The 22,068-nt window shown below is 39.5% G+C and overlaps 2 protein-coding genes across 3 annotated transcripts; both read left to right on the top strand.

The window, feature by feature from the left end:
* The first annotated feature begins 7,252 nt into the window (after positions 1-7,252).
* On the top strand, positions 7,253-12,170 carry LOC103478935 (uncharacterized protein CXorf38). Its single transcript, XM_008433082.2, has 6 exons — positions 7,253-7,473; positions 7,561-7,695; positions 9,491-9,613; positions 9,709-9,858; positions 11,067-11,264; positions 11,376-12,170. The coding sequence occupies exons 1-6, from the start codon at positions 7,267-7,269 to the stop codon at positions 11,496-11,498; spliced, it is 936 nt and encodes a 311-aa protein (XP_008431304.1). The 5' UTR covers positions 7,253-7,266; the 3' UTR covers positions 11,499-12,170.
* A 1,313-nt stretch (positions 12,171-13,483) lies between these two features.
* Positions 13,484-22,011, top strand: LOC103478934 (SH2 domain-containing protein 1A-like). 2 transcript variants are annotated; one of them, XM_008433080.2, is made up of 5 exons: positions 13,484-13,921; positions 16,256-16,470; positions 19,984-20,044; positions 21,463-21,604; positions 21,823-22,011. In XM_008433080.2, exons 2-5 carry the CDS (start codon positions 16,319-16,321, stop codon positions 21,870-21,872), a joined length of 405 nt encoding a protein of 134 aa, XP_008431302.1. In that variant the 5' UTR covers positions 13,484-13,921; positions 16,256-16,318; the 3' UTR covers positions 21,873-22,011. The 2 variants fall into 2 exon arrangements, with proteins under 2 accessions (XP_008431302.1, XP_008431303.1); XM_008433081.2 differs by lacking the exon at positions 13,484-13,921 and having other exon boundaries at positions 15,906-16,461.
* Positions 22,012-22,068: the final 57 nt, after the last annotated feature.

The raw sequence follows: 22,068 nt of genomic DNA, 5'->3' as shown, positions 1-22,068 counted from the left end.
ACTTTACTAATTTTGTTTTTTTTAGTTTGCAACTCCATTTTCACATGTTTTGTATATTTCTGCTGAGTTAAAATAGCTTATAGTAAACAAGATTGTTGTCTCAATGTACTTCTGAGTTTAAAATGAGTGCATCAGAGTACATTGTGTTCTTTTTATGAAGCCAAGATATGGATTACATTTATTTTTTATTTAATTAAGAAACAAACTAACTGTCTTTGCACAAAGTATGGGATCTGTATTGCCAATACCAGCTTAAATTTTACTCGGTATTGGATCGGAAAGAAAATCTGTTGTATCGAACATTAATACTATCTCACTGACATTTTGGGCGCTTTCCCATTTGGATTGTATGATGTCATAAAAGGGGTTACAAACATGATGAATAAAATATTGTTCAAACTAATATTAGTAACTTATATTTCAAATTCTTACTTTATAAACCAAAAGTTAAAATATTTATCATGACATTGAGCTAATCAATATTGTTGATTCTRATCTCATTGTGTGGAAAACCAGCCATTTCAAATCACACATCAATAGAAATTTCATGACATGTCAGTAAGTGGTCCCACATCTTGCATCAAGAAGATCACTTTAAGGTCCACAGCAGACGGAAACATGCCAAGAATTATCTTGATATATAAACTGATATTGTCTCTGAAATTGTTGTGTTAAATGTCAACCGTTTAAATATTAAATTATAATTTCCAGTACACTCTGCCAACTTATACAAGAATATAAGTTCATGTTTTTTTTTTTTTTTTTCATTGACAATAACACAAAGGATTCCATTTGGACATAGTCTGTTTTTTATCTGAATACATTTCATTAAGTATGTGATTTCGCTTTCTGTGCTTGAAATAAGAAAATTTTACTTATATAAAATAAGTTCTAGACTTGAAGTTTGATTGGTAAATATTGATATTCTAGATTCTAGCACATATTTACTCATAATAAGTAATATTTTCTTAATATTAAGCTTTTATATCTTACTGAGATAATTAAGTACAAAAACACTTAAAATAAGAAAAATATTCTAACATAAATCCCTCTTGGTGAGAAAAATTATCTTGTCAGAAAGAAAACAAGAAAAATCTCCTTAATTTAAGATATTTAATCTTACTAAGATTTTAGTTTTTGCAGTGCAACTGTATTGATGAAGGTGCAGACCTCATGTCATATTACCTGAACTACTTGGACACTCAGTTGTGTCGGCCCTATTGCTAACAAGCTGAAAGGGGGCACATCGCCACCTATCATTATGGAGTCAGACATACTTGAGGCGAAATGGATTCCCATAAAATGATTTAATGCTCATACAAGGTCAGCAGTCCAATTAAATGAAGTTGAGCTGAAGCCGTAGCTCAGCGGTGCATGCAAATGTTCTCCTTTTCAGCGTTTCTGTTGGGAAGTAGGACCTTGATGCTAATTTTCAGCAGGTAGACCGTTAGATGGCATGGCTGTAGCAGTACCATTTCCATTGGCTTCGTTTATTTTTCTAATAAATGAACAGTAAATTACTTTCAGGTGAAACAATATTCAAGACTTAGCTCAAGTTTCTGAGAGTGTTTATGTTGCTAACTTTAAGCTAAGCTAATACATGCTCATTTTAGCCCTAGCAGGTTTCTTTTGACAGCCAATATTTATAATTTGGAAGAGGTGTATCTTTTGACAGTGTAGTGGAAACATTGGCTCTCTCAAAACTTATTTGAAACTTTCTATCTTCAGCATTATTTTAGCTCTGGTTAAGTTATTTTGAGTGGATCTTCAGAGATTGTTGAGTAAAGAAGAGGAAGAGGAAGAGGAAGCTGGCATATTTGCTCAAAAGGTACGTTCAGCATCTCCAATGATTCAGTAGAAACTGTCGGATGTGCTAAGGCCATTTATAAATATAGGTACCTATAGGTAATCCAATCATAATTCAATTTCTTGACATAAAGGTATCAAATTGGATTGCAAAGCCGGGTCAAGTTAATTGTGCCTTTTTGCGCATGTGCTGTCAGAATTGCCATCAGGTGCTTTCACTTCGTATTAATGGTTTTCTTTGACAATTTCCCTCATTTAAATGCAGAGCCAAGCAGAAGCAGGGGAGGCGATGAGAGAGGAGCAGAGCGGGAGAAGGTTGGAGGGCAGCTGGAGGAAGAGCGAGGAGCAGCCAGGGAGGAATTACCTGACGCCTAAAATAAAAATCAATTTAAATATTTTAGCAAGGCTTTCACCAGGACCAAATTCCCATGGTTAAAAGTGAAATTTGTCTCCCGAATCAATCAGTTACGTTGCGGCAATGGAAATAGAAAAACTTTAACGAGAGGTAGAACTGGCAGGCTCAGATAACGATTTGCAAACTGAAATTGCAGTGAACTTTGCAAATAATACATAGAACAACATGTGTTCCTGCTCTGGTAGTAGGGATTGTCCAACCCACGTTACAACAAAGTGATGCTCTGTTCRGCACATTTCTCTAAGGCAGGCACTGGACTCGCTTCTCTGCTGTCCAGGCCTGTCCAAAGTGAAGAAAGAATATGAAGAACTTTGACACAGAAATGCAAAAACTGTAGCTTCACATCCAGAGACAGCTCATTTGATATCAAGGTTTCAGTCCTCGTTTTAGATCTTCCTAACTAGAGAGTGCGTCCTCAGATGGAGTCACGACTGAACTGCTGAACAGCTTGCTGAACGTGGCCTAATTATGCTACCCTTAAAGTAAGTCTTGTGGGATTTTGTGCGGATGAAACGCTGGGTTGGAATTGTCTTAATCAGATGAGGCCAAGCTTTTCGCAGAGACCAAGCCGCCTCACAGGTTTTCTTTACAGGTTTTTACTGTCAGGAACATCAGTCACCGAAACGAGGTGATGTAGGCTCTCAAGTAGGTGTATGTTTGAGAGGGATTGGTTTAGACATAGGGATAAGGTGGGAGGCTTAATCTTTGAGTGAACGCTGCATGTTGCTCTCCACAGAGCTATGAATAAAAATATGTTCAAGCAAAATTCGAGTGAAAGACAGATCTGTGAGAGACCTAGTTTTTCACCACAACACAAAACCGGAAGAAACGGGAACAAGTGAAATGAACGCATATATAAAATTATTGGACAGACGCATGTTTGCCTATCTCCTTCTCCATTGTTTTTTTTTATATACAGTATATATATTTTGGGTTTTTTTCTTGACTGTTCCACAAATAATTGAATTCAACTATCAAACATACATACAAGAAGTCAATGGTGGTGAGGTCAGACCTTAATCGACTCAAACTGATGACCGTTCAATCTCCTCCAGGATTTTCTGCTACAGAGCAGAATTTATGGTCCCAAAAATTACAGAAAGTCATCCAGGTCCTAAAGAAAAGCATGATCTACTTTCTCTGAAATGGTGAGTTAGGGTTCATCACTCACCAGAATATTTCCTCTAAAGTCCTGTTGGTCATCAAGATGTATTCATCATATGTTACATGGGCCTTTGTGGTTTAATCACCTTAGAAATCCAGATGCCATTTTTGCCCTGCCTGTTTCTCACTGTTAAATCATAAATAGTGGCTTTTACCGAGGGACGTGATTAATCAATGTGCTCTATGTAATTTTGGTAGGCTGGTCACTCTTGAGGTTCACCACTATTCTGTTTTGTCCATTTGTAGACAACTGCTTACGCTGTGGTTCACTGGAGACCCAAGTCCCTCAAAAACAGATTTGTTTTACTTTTTACACATTGTTTCAACCTGTTCTTTTCTTTACAAGTTTTTTTTTTTTTGCTCCAGTGGCCTTTATTTGACAGTGAATTGACACAAAAGTGGGTTGTGAAAGAGGGGAAGACATTCTGCAAAGGTCAATGCACCGGGGCAGGGGAATATGATGGCCACATAGAGGACTGAGGCCTCTATGTGTCTTGTGCCACCGCTGCACCCCAGTTTCTAACCTGTTCTTGAATGTCCACGCCAGGATTTGACGTGTTATTTCTCTTTAATATGTTTTTGCCGGACATCAAGGTTTCTGATTAATTATCCGAAACAATTGTAAAACCCAGAATCTAAAAAAGTAGAAAGCTGCACCGGGGCAATTAGTTTTGCAGTTCAGCCGTCTAATAGAAAAACTAGTTGATCAAATCTTTGTCGAATGCGTTGTACTTAATTAGCGAGTTCTCTTGAACCGTGGAATACGTAAAGGAAAACTTTAGTAAGAGCAGTGCTGAGAACATGAGAGAATTTCAGCAACTGAGTCAGGAGTGAAAACTGTGAATCTCTTTGTTTCAACATCAACTAAAATGGTCGGACCACTAGGGAAGGCACAGATTCTCTTAAGAAGTGGATAACTACCAGAGGGCCTGTAGACTACTGACAAAAAAACAGCGTTTGTATAAAAATAATATCTTTATTGAAAGTCTGCATATTTTCACCAGCTGAAGACTGGCAATGTGTCAGCACCACCTACTGCATTAGCTTTTGTTTCAATCAGCAGACGTGGAATACTSMTTCTGTTTTGTTCATGATTGACGTTAGGATAGAACAGTAAATGGGTATACGATCTGTCATGGAGTATAAAGCTGAGCAAAATGTGCAGCTCTTGATTTACCGGTTCATCTCTCTTGAGATGGATCATGATCAAAAGAAGGAGAGTGAAGCGGCTGAGAGGAAGGTTTCATGGCTGGATTTGGCGTTGGAGATAAAGTGAGAAACTCTGTGTCAAGGAAGACGCAGAGCCTCCTCGGCCACTTAGAAAAAAATCAGCTGAGGTGTTTCGGGCATCTTTATGGAATGCTTCCCATCTTCCTTTTTGTACGATTTGCTTCGTACAGAGAGTCTGGACCATTGGCTATTGAGAAACAATTGCTTCCTGGAAGCGCAGACTCTGTTGAAGTCTTAAATTTGACCTTATTGCTAATGTTTGGCTGAGGCGTGTGTAATGCACCAGTTCAAGGCAGTGAAGCTTACTGGAAAATGTTCTGCACCGTAAACAACCATCCTCTACTGCGGAGAGTGAAGTACCGAGCCAAACAAGATGGCCGTTAATGTTAATTCAGTATTTGGAAGATTCGACTGGAGCGGTACTGCATAGAAAGGCAACGACCCGGCTAACTTGGGGGAGAGCCCCGGCCAGATCCAAAACTTGCTGGAAGGGCTGGATAGATTTGTTGGAGACACTTCTGGCCTGCATGAGAACACCTTTGAGTCCCATGTTTTTGGAGAAGTTACAACCACAAAGATACTTTCACTTTTGATTTTTAATCCTGGCTTTAGGATAGTAAAGCAATCCCAGATCAGTCAACCGTGGCGACTCGGTGGTGGTGACACATGGATGTAAAAGTCTAGTAATGTATGCAGAAACATTATCATGACCTTATGAGTACACATGAGAACCTTGATCTGGGTCCTGTGCTGAACTGGTAGTTTGTGAAGAGTAGTCAGGTGTTGCATTGGAGCCCATATGGGAGTCAACAATATTGCAGTTCAATGATTTGTAGTACTTTCACTGAGAAAAGGTAATAAGGGAAATGCAATAATCAATACAAGAACGGATGAATACATGAATCACCATTTCCATTTGAGCATTAGAAATGATACACCTGGGTTTCCCAATGTTCCTCAAGTGAAAAAAGCAGGAATAAACAACATCCTTCACATATTATTAAAACAATACAGCACCATCTGTATTGTTCTTATTAAAAATTTATTTTTAATAAGAAGCTTAATGTATGAGGCAACCGAACTCAAGTGGTCAGAAAATGAAGGAACCGAGTTATCTGCGGCACAGATAAGAACCTGTGTTTTTTCTTCATTCAACTGGAGAAAATCATTATTTGACCTTCATTTGCTTGATTTCATATATCATTGTAGAACAGATAGCTTGGCAATTGAATGGGGTTTAAAAGTAATTAAAACCTGAGTATCGTCAGCGTAGTAATGATAAGAGATTTCATTAAAAGATTTTAAAAGACTGCATAAAGGAAGGAGACAAAGACAAATAAATTAGGCCCAAAAACAGAAACACAGTAGAACCCCATGGTTGAGAGTAACAGACCTCAAGTTAAAATTGGACTTGGCAACACAAATATCTCTGGAAGACTCTCAGTTTCACAAGCAGTACTGAGTGATCCCCGATACTAAAGGGCTGAACATAAACCTGGGATTTACGTCCAGCTAACACCAACGATTCTCATTTCCACATCATCAAACCGTTAGTCACTGGAAGGAATCCTGACGCTGTTGAATAGGCTCTTCAAAAACCAGACTGAAATATGGCTGAAATAATAAAATCATCAGAATCCCACGGTTGCTGTAGAATTTTGGCCAGGAAAGAAAGTTTTGAGATAACCCTATAAGTCGTAAGACACAATGAATCTAAGGTGGAGACTTTTTAAGAAGAGGAGAAATACACCATTTTTGAATGATGAAACCTGACCAAAATTTAGGGGGGGGCTAATACATTTTACAGGACAAGAGAAAACAACTTTAAATAGTGATGTTGGAATAATATCTATAGCAGAAGATGTTGAAATCATCCTGTCCTCACATTTGAAGAGATGACTTAGAGAAATTGAACTGTTTTATACAGTGGGCTAGTTGTGGGAAATCAAAACCTCTTTCAAATGCAGGAGATGGGCAGAGAGCCTAGTTGACTTCCACAAACATCCAGTCTTCCTACATAGCTGCTTCAGAGTCAATCAGTTTTTTCCCGCAGGGTACAGACTTGATACAGAGATTTTCATCTAGAATTTCCCCAAAATGTTTGCTAAAAACATTAGCTAGACAATCAACATTGTAACTGCTGTGTCAAGAGAAATAAAAACATGAAGAAAACTTTTCAGCAAAGTGAACTAAAATATGAGAGCCAATGAAATGATGAGTTTTAGATAATTCCATGCCTAAAGACAAATCAAAAAGGACACAGGAGTGATCTGAAATAAAAATATCCTCTATAAATATAAGTCTCACTAGTATTATTGACAGATTCCAAGTTCTCTCTGGTGACCACCCTGGTCCTGCAGGTGATGACATGAGGTTCTTATATTTCAACTTCAGATAGAAATCTTTCAAAATTAAGTTTCTCCAATTTTTCAGAGTTCTCTGCACATCATAAACTCCCTTATTTCACACATAAAGTTGTCTCCCTCCAGCCCACCTGGTTTTTCCCGCCCGGGCATCATGTAGCTACGGTAACACACCGCCATCTGGTGGCCGCCGTGCTGAACTGCAGCCAGTGGGAAGAGCTAACTACGTGGCCTGAACATTGCCCTGCCCCTTTGTTGTGTTTCACTTTATGAGGAAGTAGAGCTGAGATGGTCCGCGAGGAGTTGACGTTTCGTCTCAACGACGAGGAGTACAAGAACTGGCTGAAAGCAGGACGCTGCCTGCTCATCCTGAAGGACGGCCTCCTTCCGTTCACCGACCAGCAGCTGTCAGCTTTCCACGGAGATTTGCTCAACCAGTATCCTCTCCTGCGGAAACCTTGCGAGACCTCTTCCTGTAAACCCAGAGGAAATACGGTAGGATTTGACCACTTATTCCTTTAAATATATTCCAGTTATAACTTCTCACAGTCATTGTGTTTCATTGGGTTTCTGTACTGGTAGCTTGTCTCGGTATGCAGGGTGTGTTCAGAGTGGCAGAAAGTTATCCTGAGACATCACAGACAGCCAGATGCCACAATCCAATGGACAAACTGTTTTCCACGTTACTGGAGGACGGACCACTGGGAGCTGGCCAAGGTAGACCACACATCACTCCATCCACACGCAAAGTTAACCTAATGTCGCAGAAACGTATGCTGAAGCGAACTGCTGAACTTTTTGTTCTTTATGCCAGATTGCAGATCTAACTGACACACCGCGTCACGCATTTGTACAGTTGTGGGAGGGACTCCAAGGTTGCTTCCCAAATTTTATTCCTCTACTTCTTGTGCTTGCAATTTGTGTTGTCAATAGATGATTGAGCATAAAATGACTCATTCATTGCAAAAATATCTCCCCAAAAAGATCTGAATCTTTATCATTGCATTGAATTATTAGGTAGCTTTAGCATAGTGACATCAGAAACTCAGAGGGGTTGGTTGGAGTGAAGTTGTCTCCATGATGTCTGTCACACACTCCTCACACTCACACGGGGAATGTGCAAACTCTCACTGCACATTCCCCCTTTTTTAATTTAAATCCTCCATCTGTTGCCTCTCAGATGGATTGTGTGACGGGATTGTGTTGGCTGCCAGTGCAGAGCTTGCTCACCGGGTAGGCCTGCCACAATAACAAATTTTGCTGGATGATAAATAATGATTTCAGATATACAACCACTCTAGGAAGGATGGTATTAATCTTTGTTTTAACTCCAAAAATAGGATGGATTTATTTATTTATTTTGTGGGATGGAAAACAAAATTTTGAAAAAGCATTTAGATTCCAATCAAATGACAATGAAAACCGATCTAAAAACATATTACTTGAAATCAAATTCAAAAATTGCAGGATAAAAACAGCCAAAAACCTGCATTTGTTATATTCATGTTTAAAAACACTTGTTAGTTCTGTATTATTTTCAGCCAAAATGATTAAGAGGCATCGGAAGAGCCACTTGTAGCAGCAGACTCCCGAGCTGTGCACATAGAGGCTTACGATACTGCAAAGKTCCACTAGATGGCAGTATTGCTTCTATCTAAAATAAAAAAAACATAGGCGCTATCTAATACCTAACATGAAATCATTAAAAGAAGCTCCACTGCTGTTTCATTGTTTCAATTTTCAGGAGGTTCTGCTAAACTAAGGCAGAAACAATTAATTGTGATGAATCAGTTATTGGAAAGGCTAACTATTTTATTAACCTATTAATTGTTAACTTCTCAAGTGGCATAAAAAAAAAAAAAATATATATATATATATATATACACTTGCCCAGTTCAAAGTCACAAAAGGAATGCTATACTGCATTTTAGGCAATAAAATATCTAGTTTCTTATTTAAAGAAGGAATTTAATTAATTACTTATTTGCATATTTTAATGTATTTCTTAGATTGTGTAAAAAAGGTTTTAATGTTTAACAAAAAATCTATAGAATCTGCTAAATGATTCATAGATAACTACTTTTTATACAAAGTGAAATTAAATAAMACATCAGCACAAAACCCCCCCAAATATATTTAGATCCCTTCTGAGATGAGATGAATACAAATCTCTCCACTCCAACACACCGGTAAGCGTATTGGAGGCTCGTGCAGCAGAAATCGCTGCCTGGACTCAGATGAAAGGTGAACCGCCTCTGCAGAGGAAGTGAAAACGCATGCAAACAAACCTGAGACGAGATGCTAGGCATAATGTAAACAAAACATCTCTGATAGGATCAGGATTCGTCATGGCTGAAGACGCGGAAACCACGGTGACAGGACGCGTTCTGGAGGAAAAAGAACCGGCTTCGTTTCAGCTCGACGTGAAGCCAACCACGGGTCCATCAGGAGGGTTTGAACTTTGCGTTGCTCGAGTTGGGTCTCCATGCTCTGCTGCTCTGTGTGTCTTCAGGCGTACATGCCACGAGGTCAGGCTAAGGTGAAGCGCGCCGACGAGTTCGACGCCTCCGCTCTGCTCAACCTGATCAACTACTGCGACTATTTCAGCTCCGTGGATCCAAAGCTGGTGAGACAGGTGAGCAGTGGAACAACAACAACAAAAAAAGACTTACAACGCGACTTCATGTCAGGACTAATGCTGCATGTTCACATCTGTGCTTCTGCTTCCAGGTGATTCAGTGCAGGAACGAGCTGATGCACTCTTGCGAGTTTCGGGTGAAGGACGACTGGATGAGGCACTACAGGACGGCTCTGAGGCACTTTGTGCATCAGCTGAACTTCGTGCCCCACATGCTGACCGTCGGGAAGCAAATTGAAGACGTGAGTTTGTTTGGAAAACAGCGGCAGCTCCACTTTCAGGCTCTTTATAATGCGCTTCCACTACAAACGTGCACAAAACTGTCAAATGTCAAGAAAACGCAATTTATTTAGCAATTGTTGTGATTCCATGAAAGCTGGAGTATGTAACTTTTCTAAAGTACACGAGAGTGATTGACAGCACTAAGACCTTCCTCCTGGCTCTGACTGGCTGTTTCTGACGGGAAGCGATGCATATCTGCAGATTGCAATTGAAGTTCAGGGGACAGGCAGGGGAATAGATTTTGTACAGATTGTCCATCTCATATTTTACTGTTACGACATGGTGACAGTTTTAAGATTAGAAAAAACATATTCCTGTGAAATGTACATTCTGCAACTAAGCCTGTCACAATAATCAATAAATTAATTAATTGCATGATAAATTAAAAGAAACTCAATAATTTCCATTGGCATGATTTCTCATTTATCTCTCTTTTTTCTCTCTCTTTTTCTACTAAAAACTAGATGAAAAGAAGTTTTCAGTTTTGTGCTTTGGTCTCAACCGGCCGTTTTCTTTGAAGAGCGATTTTGTTTACAAGGATTTCAAAATTCATTTTATTTGTTTTATTTATTTATTTTGGATATTTAAAATGTTTTTCATTCACTGTGTTAAAGTTTACTGATCTCTGACAATGTGTTCTTGCATTATTACGCCATTGCCATTATATTACTTGAAAATGGTTTCAAAACAACATTATCATTTATCGCATTAACTGTTGAACAATTTATCGTCCAATAACATTTGTTTTCATGACAGGCCTAGCGGCAACTTCAAATAAGAAACGCAATTAAAGTCAAATGTGAATAAGTTCGTTCATTAAAAATGTGCAGCGCCGTCATCCTCCTACCACTTCCTGTCGTTTTCTTTGTCTTCTCCACCAGTGTTAACATCTGGTTGTTGGTCATGTGATTGTTGTGATGCGAAAAAAAAAGTGATGTCGTTGCAGTTTTGAGAAATACGCTCATTTCAATACGACCGTAAAACTAACTCATCACAACGCTAAAACTTTTTATAAAAAAAAATATGAGTTTTGCTTTTAAATTGCCGTTTTTCCCTAAAGCAAATTTATTATCGTAATAACCAACATGCACGATTACATGGTCAATGGAAAAGCAGCAGCTGCTGTCATCATGTTTTTTCCATTCTTTTTTCTTTTTTTGTGATCCAGATGCTGACCGTAGATCTTTCGATACGCGTGTTTGGCGTCGACCGACTGGACTCCGCTGGCCCATCGGCCGATTCGGACCCCGACTCGCCGGAGTCCGGCGCCGAGTCGGTCAGTCGATGGGAAGCCGAGCTGCTGCAGGAGATGCTGCGGGAGTGTCTGTATGCTGCTAATGAGGAAGACAAGGATGTAAAGACGCATGTAGGTGGAACAAAAGCCCCGCATTTTTTTTTTTTTTTTTTTTTTTTTTGAACAAGACATAAAGAATGATTGACACACGTTTTCCCCTCCGACTCTCTGCCTGCTCCTCAGGACGCGGAGCAGCTGGAACGGCTGCGGGGCTTCCTCCAGGCAAACAAAGATCTAGGAGAGAAGTTCTCCTCCGAGCTCCAAGCTATCGACTCTCTGGAGGCTAAAGGAGGAGAAGAAGATTAAAGGAGAACCAGAGTATGTTTTACACTCTATGTGGACTTGAACTTATTGCTTGAAATGGGCCAAGGTCAGAACAAGTTGGGGAACGATTGTACATGGTTTATTGTTTCGACTGTATGCACCTATTAAGCAGGATATGGAGGACAAATGCTAAATGTAACTTTTTTTTTTAAAGAAAGAACTTTACTTTAGCTACCAATAATATTAACTGTCTGTTTATATATCTAGCAAAAATATCCAAAGATAATTTTTTTATATATATAATTACTGTTTTAATACCGAATGAGGCTTGAGTTAAAAGGCTTTTGTTTTATATGTTTTATGTTGGAGAAGGCTATTAGTTTTTCCTCCACGTTTAACTATAATAATCCTCCATTACGACAGTATGTCTGTGTTTTTAGCAATGATTTGATTCACAGCTTTGAATGTTCTCCTATTCAAACAGGATCAAAATCCTACATTCAGGTTCAAATAAACTTAAAAAAAGGAAATGTTTGATCCATTGTTTCTTTGCTGTAGTCGTGGTTCTCGGCAATAAATCMGATCCTGTTGGGAAAACCTTAAATCAGGGAATATATTTATATTTATGGTCTGAACCTGACCCGAAATTTAGGCCAAAATCAATAGCTTTATGGTTGGGTCAGGTTTCTGSGGCTTGTKTATTAACCTTAGAAGACGTACAGCACAGAGAAGTCCAAAACTGAAATGCACAATGTAAAGATGTGTTAATCTACTTGTAGAGGAGGAAGCAGGTAACTCTGTTGTGAAAAGAAATAAAGGCTCAGRMGTTTWTTAGCCTGTAACAAGTGCTGCACAATGCGCACACAGTCACACCCTGTTTTGCTCTTATCAATCATACATCTCAGCAGAGTTGCACTTGACTCACCCTGCGGTTACAACAAGCAACAAGATGGTGCTGGAAGATATTAAAGAAAAACTAAACCCAGKACAAGTTACGCTGCAGAAATAGATGAATTTAAATGATATGTCAGGTTTACTTCAGGCTCCATTATATAAATACAGTTACCGTATTTTCCGCTCTTTAAGGCGCACCTAAAAACCTTCAATTTCCTCAAAAGCCGACAGTGCACCTTATAATCYGGTGCGCCTTACAGTATATATGGACKAATATTGAGCCACAACAGGTCTAGCAWCTACGGTAAGCAGCCGCTGACTTAATTTTCACCCSTAGAAAAAGAAGCGCGCAGTGCATGCTGSGATAGTTGTCAGAACGCTGGTTTGTAATCTATTAAAGTTTGACTGACCTATCTACCTACCGACCGTCTAGAATCAGGTCGTCTGCAGGTCATTTAGCAGCACCGCGTTCTCCACAAACATGCTGTGCGCGAACGGAGAAGGGTGACCATCATCATCGGCCCAGTCACAGAAGGCTCTCCTCGCCGACCCAAGTCTGACTGTTTTGTTGACATTCTTTATGTCAACAAAGTGGCTTTAGACATTCATCCGGGGTGTTTCGACTAGGGGTACCAAGGGACCAGCCCTTATACATTTAAAGCCGGTGGGGCGGGGGAAGAGAGAGACAGAGACTGCGGCGGCAGCGTGTCGGTTGGTCTTGTTACCCAGAACGCAATTGGGCACAATATCGCAACACCAACACCGTGAGTGAAACAATGACTGGGGCAGCCTACTATATAATGTACTACTTCTTTATTATTGCACATCCACATTTGTAGAGTACGGAACAAATCGCGTCCCGTATCGGTTCAATATGGGACAGGTGGAAACCGTAACTGTAGCACCTATTCTAAACGCCTTATAATGCGGTGCTACTTATATATGAAAAAAATATTTAAAATAGGCCATTCATTGAAGTTSCGCMTTATAATCCGGTGTGCCTTATAGTRCGGAAAATACRGTAATTATTTTTGGTCAKATTGGGCTTGGAGACATTKCCGGTGGGCTTGGGTTGGGTCAGGTAAAATATTTTATTTATGATCTAATTGGAGTTCCTGCCAAGAAGAGAAGTCATCAAGGTGCAATTTGTCAAGGAACATTTTCTCAAATATCAGCGATAATTCATCAGTCTTTGCTTCCCAGTCATAAAMTGCAGCTGCTGTGTTGTTTGAGCACATTACATCTTCAGCTGCCTGGCCGTTGCCTTTCTACACAATCCTACTTGGCTCTCGTCTCCCTTCACAGYGCAGGCTGGGCTTTCTCCCATTGACTTGGATTCCTCCGGTAGAATTTCAACCAATCAGCGAACAGAAGGAGAAACGGTGAACAATRACGTTGATTTTCTGCGSCGTCTTAGTTTTAGCAATGTGARCGGAAGAAGTGAACGAAGCCATTCAGTCCATGTTGGCCTCGCTTCCAAATATGGAATCAACATTAACAGCCGCCTTGATCGGATCAGCACTTCTCTCTTCTAATTGGGGAACGRTTGTTTACAGTGGAGGCAATTTCTGGTAAGCTTCATATCACACACCACAGCTAAATGTTACAGACTGGGTCAAATTTAAAACCTTCCAAACCTCCAGGAAGCAATTTTCATTACATGTGACCCAAAGTATTCTGATTGCCAATCCTTTCTCTGGTCCTGGTTCTGGTGCCGAGAGTAGAAAGCGCCAAAGAATCCTAAGACATTAGATTTACCGTCCTGTTTCATTTCCCATCTAAAATAAAGTAAATATCACATTGCAGTGGAGCTGAAACGATTAATCGGATCAATCGTGATGTATTGATCATTGAAAAAAATCGTCAACTCATTTATTAATCGACAAGTCAAGTGGAGTATACAGAGTCAAAAAAAAAAACAAAGGCAAAGATGATATTCCGTAAAAGCAGTAATTAAGACAAATCGTATACCTATACGTATATAGACAACATATACATTTAAGACAAAAACATCTTTGTGAACGTGTTTTACAGGCAAGCTTCACCTGCTTCAAATTTACTGGAACAAACAATGCAATGTAGTTACATTTTAGGCAATAAGGTGTTTAATTTATTGTTTATTTGCATCTTTTTATGTATTTCAAATATTGCATATAAAGGGTTAAGTGGTTAACACAATGGGTAACACTTCATTTGATGGGATGTGCATAAGACTGACATGACATAACACCTGTCATGAACATGAAAGAGTCCTTATGAATGTCCATGACTGTTGTCATGAAGTGTCATTCAGTAAATAATGACTCTTTACTGCAAAGTTGGCACTTTTAATGGACTTTCAATGCAACTTTTAAAGTCATTGTCATTATTTCACGTCATTATTTACCAAATGACACTTCATGACAACATTCATAAAGACTCCTTCATGTTCATGACAGGTGTTATGTCATGTTTATGTCATGTCGGTCTTACACACACCCCGTCAAATACAGTGCTACCACACAACCACTATTTGCAGACCTACATTTTGTAATTACGCCACAAAATTTCTTCATCCTTTTTCCTGAGAAACGAATGAACTTTTGATCAGTGTAGAATATGTGAAGGCAAGTGAGACAGCAAAATGAAACGGCATCATATGAAAAGAACCGAATACACAAAATGTGGAGGTGGCAGCATTATGCTCTGGGGTTTCTCTTTACTCAGATTGAATTAGGGTTTTTTGTGAAGCAATCATATATCACAATAAACTCCGGTTATCAGCCAGTTTTGACCGAAAAGGTTCAGATGTCCTCTGGAAAGAAACTTTATCCTTCAGGATCATGACGAGTCAAAGCATGCTTTCAAAGTGGGATAAAAAAAATGTTAAAAAACGACTTTGTGAGAGGATAATTTGTATTTTTGGAATGACAATTACCAGAACAAAGAACTAAAGTTCTCAGAAAACAAGTGATGGATTTTGGAGAAGGTTTTGGTGAGGTCAATTTGTGTGTTTTCTGTCGGACTCCAACCAAAGACCGTAAAAGTCTGAAAAGACAATAAAGAAAAAAATTTGCTTCAACAAACTATGAGATAAAAAGTGTGAAAACATGCAACTAGTCTACTTTTAACAGACTTCTGTTTTTTTTTTTTTTTTTTAGCCGAACTGCACGGTATGGGTGTGAGGTTATTTCCAGACGCTGAATTTAAAGCTTCGTTTTGAATTTTTAAATTTCTTCTATTCGTTGCAAACGCAACAACAGGGAAGGGGATTTCATGGTTCACACTGATTCTCGATAGATCTTCATATGTTCCGTTTAATCCTGTTGTTGCTGTTTGTCGTGCCCCGGAGGGCTGACCTTTCTCAGGTGAAATGTTTTTTTTGTTGTTTTTTTTACTTTAAAACATGTGAGCAGGCCTTAGGCGTTCAAATGAAACCACAGCTGCTATTGATGTTGCGTAGCTGCGGGCGTTGGGTGGAGGRTGGGGGTTGTTTGTCCGCTTCAGGGCCTCGTCTGTTCGCCTGAATCCTCTCCTCTCTGTCCGAGATGCACATAAAACATGCCGCTAAATCATTGCATTTTATCCACATATTTAAAACACAAATCAAAGTCAGATTGGGTAAAAAAAAAAAAAATCGATTACCTAAATTCGATCAAACGATTCAGTTTTCGTTTTCACAAAAAGAGACGCTCGCGCCTCTGAATGAGATAAAACACACAAAAAAAATGAGAATAATTGTTTTTCTGCTCCACCTCGTGAACTCCTTAATGTGGTTTAGAAAAAAAAAGATTCATCACATGCATGCTGCAGTTTAGTGTCTCTGCATGACAGAAAAGTGTGAAAACCAGAAAAGCTTTTCCTGCCTCGTATAACCTTTCGCACGCTGTCTCTCTCCCTCTCTGTCTCTCTCTCTCGTTGTGCAGCAGAGTGCCTTCACCTCCACCTGCACAGAGCGTAGCAGATGGGCACCTGGCTCTGAGGGCGTCATGGAGACGGAGGGCGCCGCCGTTCGCTCCATCTACTACGGCCGGATCGGGAGCAAAGTCACCGAGAAGCTGCTGGAGATGTTCGGACGCGACGGCAGCTTTCTGCTGAGAGACAGCGAGACGGTGCCCGGGGCCTACTGTCTGTGCGTGAGGTGACGTCCCACTTCTCGCTTTTCACTTCTCACCTTAAGATTTTGGAGGGTTTTTTTTGTTTGTTTGTTTTTATTGGCTTTGATCTAAATGTAAAAACTAGACAGACTTTTGCTGATTTTTGCCTCACGTTTTTCTCTCGGTAGCGTTTTCTCTGTTGGTCCCACAGAGGCAGGGTAAGACGCTGCCTTCACGGCTGTACCACAAATCTTTTAAGGGTTTTTTTCTTCTTCTTTTCTCGATTTCAACAGTTTTCTCACGTYTTCGATAAAAGACGCTTAGCAGAAATGAAATTTGTGTCCCTGGAAGCTTTYGCTTTGCACTCCRGCGCACAGACTTGAGAAATATAAACGTAGGAAACGGAACAAAAAGTTCCCAGAAAGCAGGCAGAAATGACTCTGACGGCCAACAAAAGCCTTCTCGTCAGCCGTGATCTCGGCGTTTCTTTTGGTCTACGGCAGCTCGGTCTCTGCCACGCCGCTCCGGCGCGCTGCCACACATCGTTGCTTAAGAACGGCTCAGTTTTCTGTAAGTGAAAGCTCTGAGAATAGTTTTAGAGGTTATGTAACAGTAGCAGCAGCAAAACTCTCTCTGCTGAGAACAGACGGCACAAAAAAGAAGTCTAAGTTCTTTTTAAAAAAAAATACTTTCTGAAGAAGTTGTCATTAGTGCATCAGACTTCATGTTTTTAAATTTAGTCAAACCAAATTCCTCTGAGACCTTCCAGGCTCGTGGTCTGCTGGTGTGACGATGTGAAGCGTTTTAAAGTAAAGGGAGGTTTTTTAWGTGTAATTATAGTTAACACAACTGGAACGTCCCCAACAACGGAGCTGTGAAAAGAAACATGTAAGACACATCGAGTCTGACTAATAAATAAAATAAAAAAACTAAAATAAAAACAAGATAAAATCTCTTCACCTGCACTGTAAAAAAAGCAACAGAAACATATTTCTTCCTTTTTTTACACTTTTTTTTAACATCCCACTTACACCAAAGCCAAAAAAAATTTAATTTATTCATATCTTTATCAGATTTAGGTTTAAAGTCATCTCTTTTTTTAATTTCAGCGACATGTTTTCTTCTGACTGGAAGTAATGTTTACGTTTTGGAGCGACCCAGACACAATCTTGACTTCAATCTTGTTCCGTATCTGTGGAGGGAATCGGATGAGCTCTCAAAGTTTATGACTTATGAGAAGGGTTGGAAAGTTTTGATGCCAAAAAAGATCTTTCCAGTGATTTTTAAAATCATTATCAATATACAAAAAATACCAAAACTATGTATATAAATGCAAAAGGTCAAGTAGCCTTTGAGTTTAAAATAGTTTGAAATCCTAATMTGTCTAATTTCACATCTAAATTATTCTGAATAATTTCGGGATTGACKGTAAATCTTTCAGATCCTTAAACAKATTTTAATATTTGACACAAAAAACCTGTCYGATATGCTACCTAAGAAAAAAAAAAGTAATAAGTAATCACCYCCTAAGCCTAATTGTGCTTCACTTGGTGACATTAAGCATTTGTAATACCTGCTAATGAATCTTTAATGTCAACATGGTGGAATTTTGTCTGTTTTTTCCGGGATTTTTTGCGGAACAGTCGTATTTAAAAAAAAAAATTTGTGTGTCCTTGTCCGGCAATCAGAACTACGGTCCGAGTGTCAAAAATAAACAGCTTTACCTTCCCAAGAGGAGCGTTACAGCTTCAGCGACAACGCTCCTCTTGACGTGTCTGTTTTTTTGGGGGGATTTTTTCGGTTTATTTCAGTCRTATCAGAGATGGGAAAAACGTAAAAGGTAGACCTGCTGAGACRGAGACAAATGAAAACGGAGCAGAGAGCCACGGAACCACAGCGACAAACAACATGTGTTCATGTAACAGCAATGTCACAGAAAAGCACTAATTAATGTCGGATATATTTAGTGACAGCTACAGACCAGCTGTCTGTGAACACCTGCGTTCATTTTTTATTTTTGCTTTTTTTTAAGAGAGCATCTTATCTGATCCCAGGTTAAACAGAATTGGACCCGGACAGGAACCAATAACTCTTACAAAACGTGTTGTCATCCGATGCCACGTTGGAAGGCTTTTTAGCCGTGCATCTCAACTGGACTTTGACTAGGTCAGGAGATTCTTTTTTTTATTTTTTATTTTTTATTCCATCGGCTCATTGTCCTGCTGCATAACTCTCGCGTGATCCTAATGGGCGGGTTCAGATCATAATACTGCCACCACCATGTTTGACTGTTGGTAAAATGTTATCTTTCTAAAATTTTGTCAAAAGTTTCCCATGTGTTAGTTTGCAGAATACTTTTCCAAAACTCCTGGGACTCACGGAGAAGTTTACTAGCCGCTCTGAGACGGGTTAGGGTTAGGGTTAAGGTCAGGGTCAGGGTTAGGGTTAGGCCTGCAGCGCTTTAGATGTTGCTCCTGGTTGAAGTTGAATCATCGACCCACTGTTGAAGTCATGTCGGCAGGTCAACCACTTCCTTGACGTTCCCGGTTCTTTCTTGTGGATGCCGACTCTCACTGTGGTTTACTGGAGAACCCAAACACTTAGAAATGACCTTTTGACCTTTCCCTGACTGATAGATGGCAGTGAGTTAGTTCTTCATCTGTTCTTGGATTTCTTTAGTTTGAGTCGTGTTGCTTTTTGACATTTTTCAGCATGTTTGTGATTTCTTGACTCGACATCAATGTGGTTTTTCTCAGTCGCTGCTTTATCTGAGGCCAGGTTGGTTTCCATGGCTTCTTTTCATTCACACTTGAGAGAAGTTCTCTAAAACTTCTCTCTGTATTTATGTTTTTTTTTTGTCTGATATGAAAATATTTTTATTTTCTTCAACATTTAAAATGCCAAAATGATGATTTTCTTTTTGGTCTAAAATATCTTTTGGTCAAATCTTTTGTCTTGGTCAAACCTGCAAACACAACCCACTAATTTCTGACCAAGTTTAATCAGCGTTCAGTCCGTCCCGTCTCTAACGGCTGTTCACGGGTCGGACCAGGAACCAGAAATTGTTTTTTTTTGTGTTTTGTTTTCCTGGAAACCCGACTCATTGCTGAGACAGCCTGGAATCACAACAAAACCCTGAGAAAGGTTATTTTCTACGCTAAGAAAATAATCACAGTAAAATCRCAGAGATTAAGTAGAAATTAAAATAATGTTAATGTATGTAAAGCTGCTCTGATGATTCATTTAGGAGCTACAGCCAGGTGTTGTTTCTGAAGAAATCGACCACACAAAAAAAAAACTAAAAGAAAGCGAAAGCCCCCCCTTCAGAAAATATTGGAAGCACTGATTAAAATTCAAAAATATTGCGGTAAAAGGAGAACGCTTCAGGCAAAAGCGAACCCARTGAGCAGAGYGACTGATGTCTGCTCTCACAGTGAGTGTGCCCCCGAACATGAGTGAGTCACCGTCGGCCTCAGATCCAGATAATGTGCCCGTTTCAGATTTTTCTCTTATTTCAGTTTCACAGAAGTGGTCTGAAAGCAGTTTCTGTTTCACAGGAAGGCGCCCTTTGTACACACCTACAGGCTGGAGCGCGACGGCGGCGGCTGGTACCTCCAGGTGGGTGAACATCAGAGGAGCAGGTGACACATGTACAGACTCTGAAACAGTCGCTGTTTCCACTCATGAACACAAACGCTGCTAAACAAAAAACAAAAAAAAAAAAAMYKSYTKKTTYYYYWAARRWTTYYTYYKKTTTKGSYTTTTTTTTTTGGCCACAAACTAAAATAACACAAAATTAACTTCCATATATATTCAAATTTAAGATAATTGCCAAATTAATCTGACCTTATGTGGAAGGGTAACCCTTGGCAACGGCCGCCATCAAGCATGTGTGATAACTGGAGATGACTTGTTTGTGTCACTGTGGAGGAAGTTTGACCTGTTTATGCTCATGGTRCAGCATCTAACTCAAGATTTAAGTCCTTACTTTGACTAGACCACTCCAAAATCTTCATAAAATTTTTACTTTGAGCCACTCTGACAATGCTTTGGATCATTGTCCTGCTGTGTAATCCCAGAGAGATTGGTCTTAAAGGAGCAGCGTTATATAAAATTKACTTTTTTATTGAGATTTGTATGATGGTGTAACAATCATCAAATACATACCTGGAGTGTTGCTTTAAYTATTTCATGCATGTTTGAGAAATCCTTTAATCTCCATGGCAACCAGCCAGCTCTGCAAAACGCCTGGGTGGACCGGGCGCCGTCTTTGAGACGCAGTGTCCAAGTTTCCAAGCTTCCRCCTCACAGAACACCTTGACTTCCCCTCTCGGCTCCTTCAGACTAGCCAKCAGCAATTAGCAAACAGCTGGTGGCGCTGCACAACCGCTGAGCTCATTAAAGGAGTGACGTTTCAGTGCAACGCTGGTAAAAAAAAAACGTTGTTAAAGGGTTAAAAGAGGATCTAGATTGTGATGACTTCCTGAAGGCAGAGTTTCAGAAAGAGGAAGAGCTTCTTAAAGAGACAGAAGCCCAATTTCAAGAAGTTAAAATACAAAGATAGATTTATTTTGTGATATTTGTTATGTGCACCTTTTTATTGACAACTGAATGTAACATAGTTACTTGATTGTGCTATAAAATGTGACTGAGGTTGGAACACACATACTGCTCGCTTGCATAATGCTACACTTAACATATGAAAAATGTTTTGTTGTAAGTCAGATAATCTGCCAGTGGAAGTAGTACTTTTTTTCATCACTATTAAGGAATTACTGACTTATAAAATGCTATTTATTGCTAAAAGGTTACATGTAAATTAGTTTTGACTCATTTAATGTGTCCTAAGACATTTGCACAACAAAAATTCTTGGTAAGATTTTGTGCTTTTGCAGGGTAGTCTGGCCCGGATGTGTTTGACGATTTGAAACATTTAAATTAAGTGCGACAAAAAAAAAAAAAAAAAAACACGACACAAATCTGAAAGGGAACCAAAGAGATTTTCACAACTATTTGAATGTGTGTGTGTTTGACAGGATTTAAGAGGAAGACTGCTGAGATTTGGGACTGTTGAGTCRCTGATCGATCACCACAGAAGCCACCCGGCCTGCCATCAGGGCGTAGCTCCCCTCAGCCTTCCTCTGGACAGAGCGACGGTACCGAGCAACTGGATTCAAGGTGCGATGCAAAACAGATTTAAAAGCAAAAAAAACAAAAAAAAAACGCCTCCACTCGCTACTGCATGCTGTTATTGGTGCAGACAGACTCCCACACATGATCGATATGAGTCAGAAACTTCTAATGGTTTTGATTTACAAAAAAAAAATTTAAAAAAATGAAGAGATACCATCTGACTCACCACCTCCTGAACTCTTCCACGGTTTCCTTCTCTGCAGGACTCGTCTACATGGAGATGAACAGCGGCRGCAGCCAGTCTGGCCAGTGAGACCCCGTCGTCACGCCGACCGCTCTCAGATCATCTTCTTCCATCTGTTGATTCAGCCTTTCCCATATTTATTTTTGTATTACCGTTTGTATTTTCTGACATACCTTTTGAAATAAATGTGAAACTTTTGGTGTTTAAAGTTGTGGGAAGAGCTCTGGAGAGTGTTTTTTCTTTTTTTTTTTTGCTTGTGTGTGTG

Source organism: Poecilia reticulata, linkage group LG17 (assembly GCF_000633615.1).
Source record: "Poecilia reticulata strain Guanapo linkage group LG17, Guppy_female_1.0+MT, whole genome shotgun sequence".
Lineage (NCBI taxonomy): Eukaryota > Metazoa > Chordata > Actinopteri > Cyprinodontiformes > Poeciliidae > Poecilia > Poecilia reticulata.
Note: the sequence above shows the minus strand (reverse complement) of the source record. Positions and strands in the feature narration are given on the sequence as shown.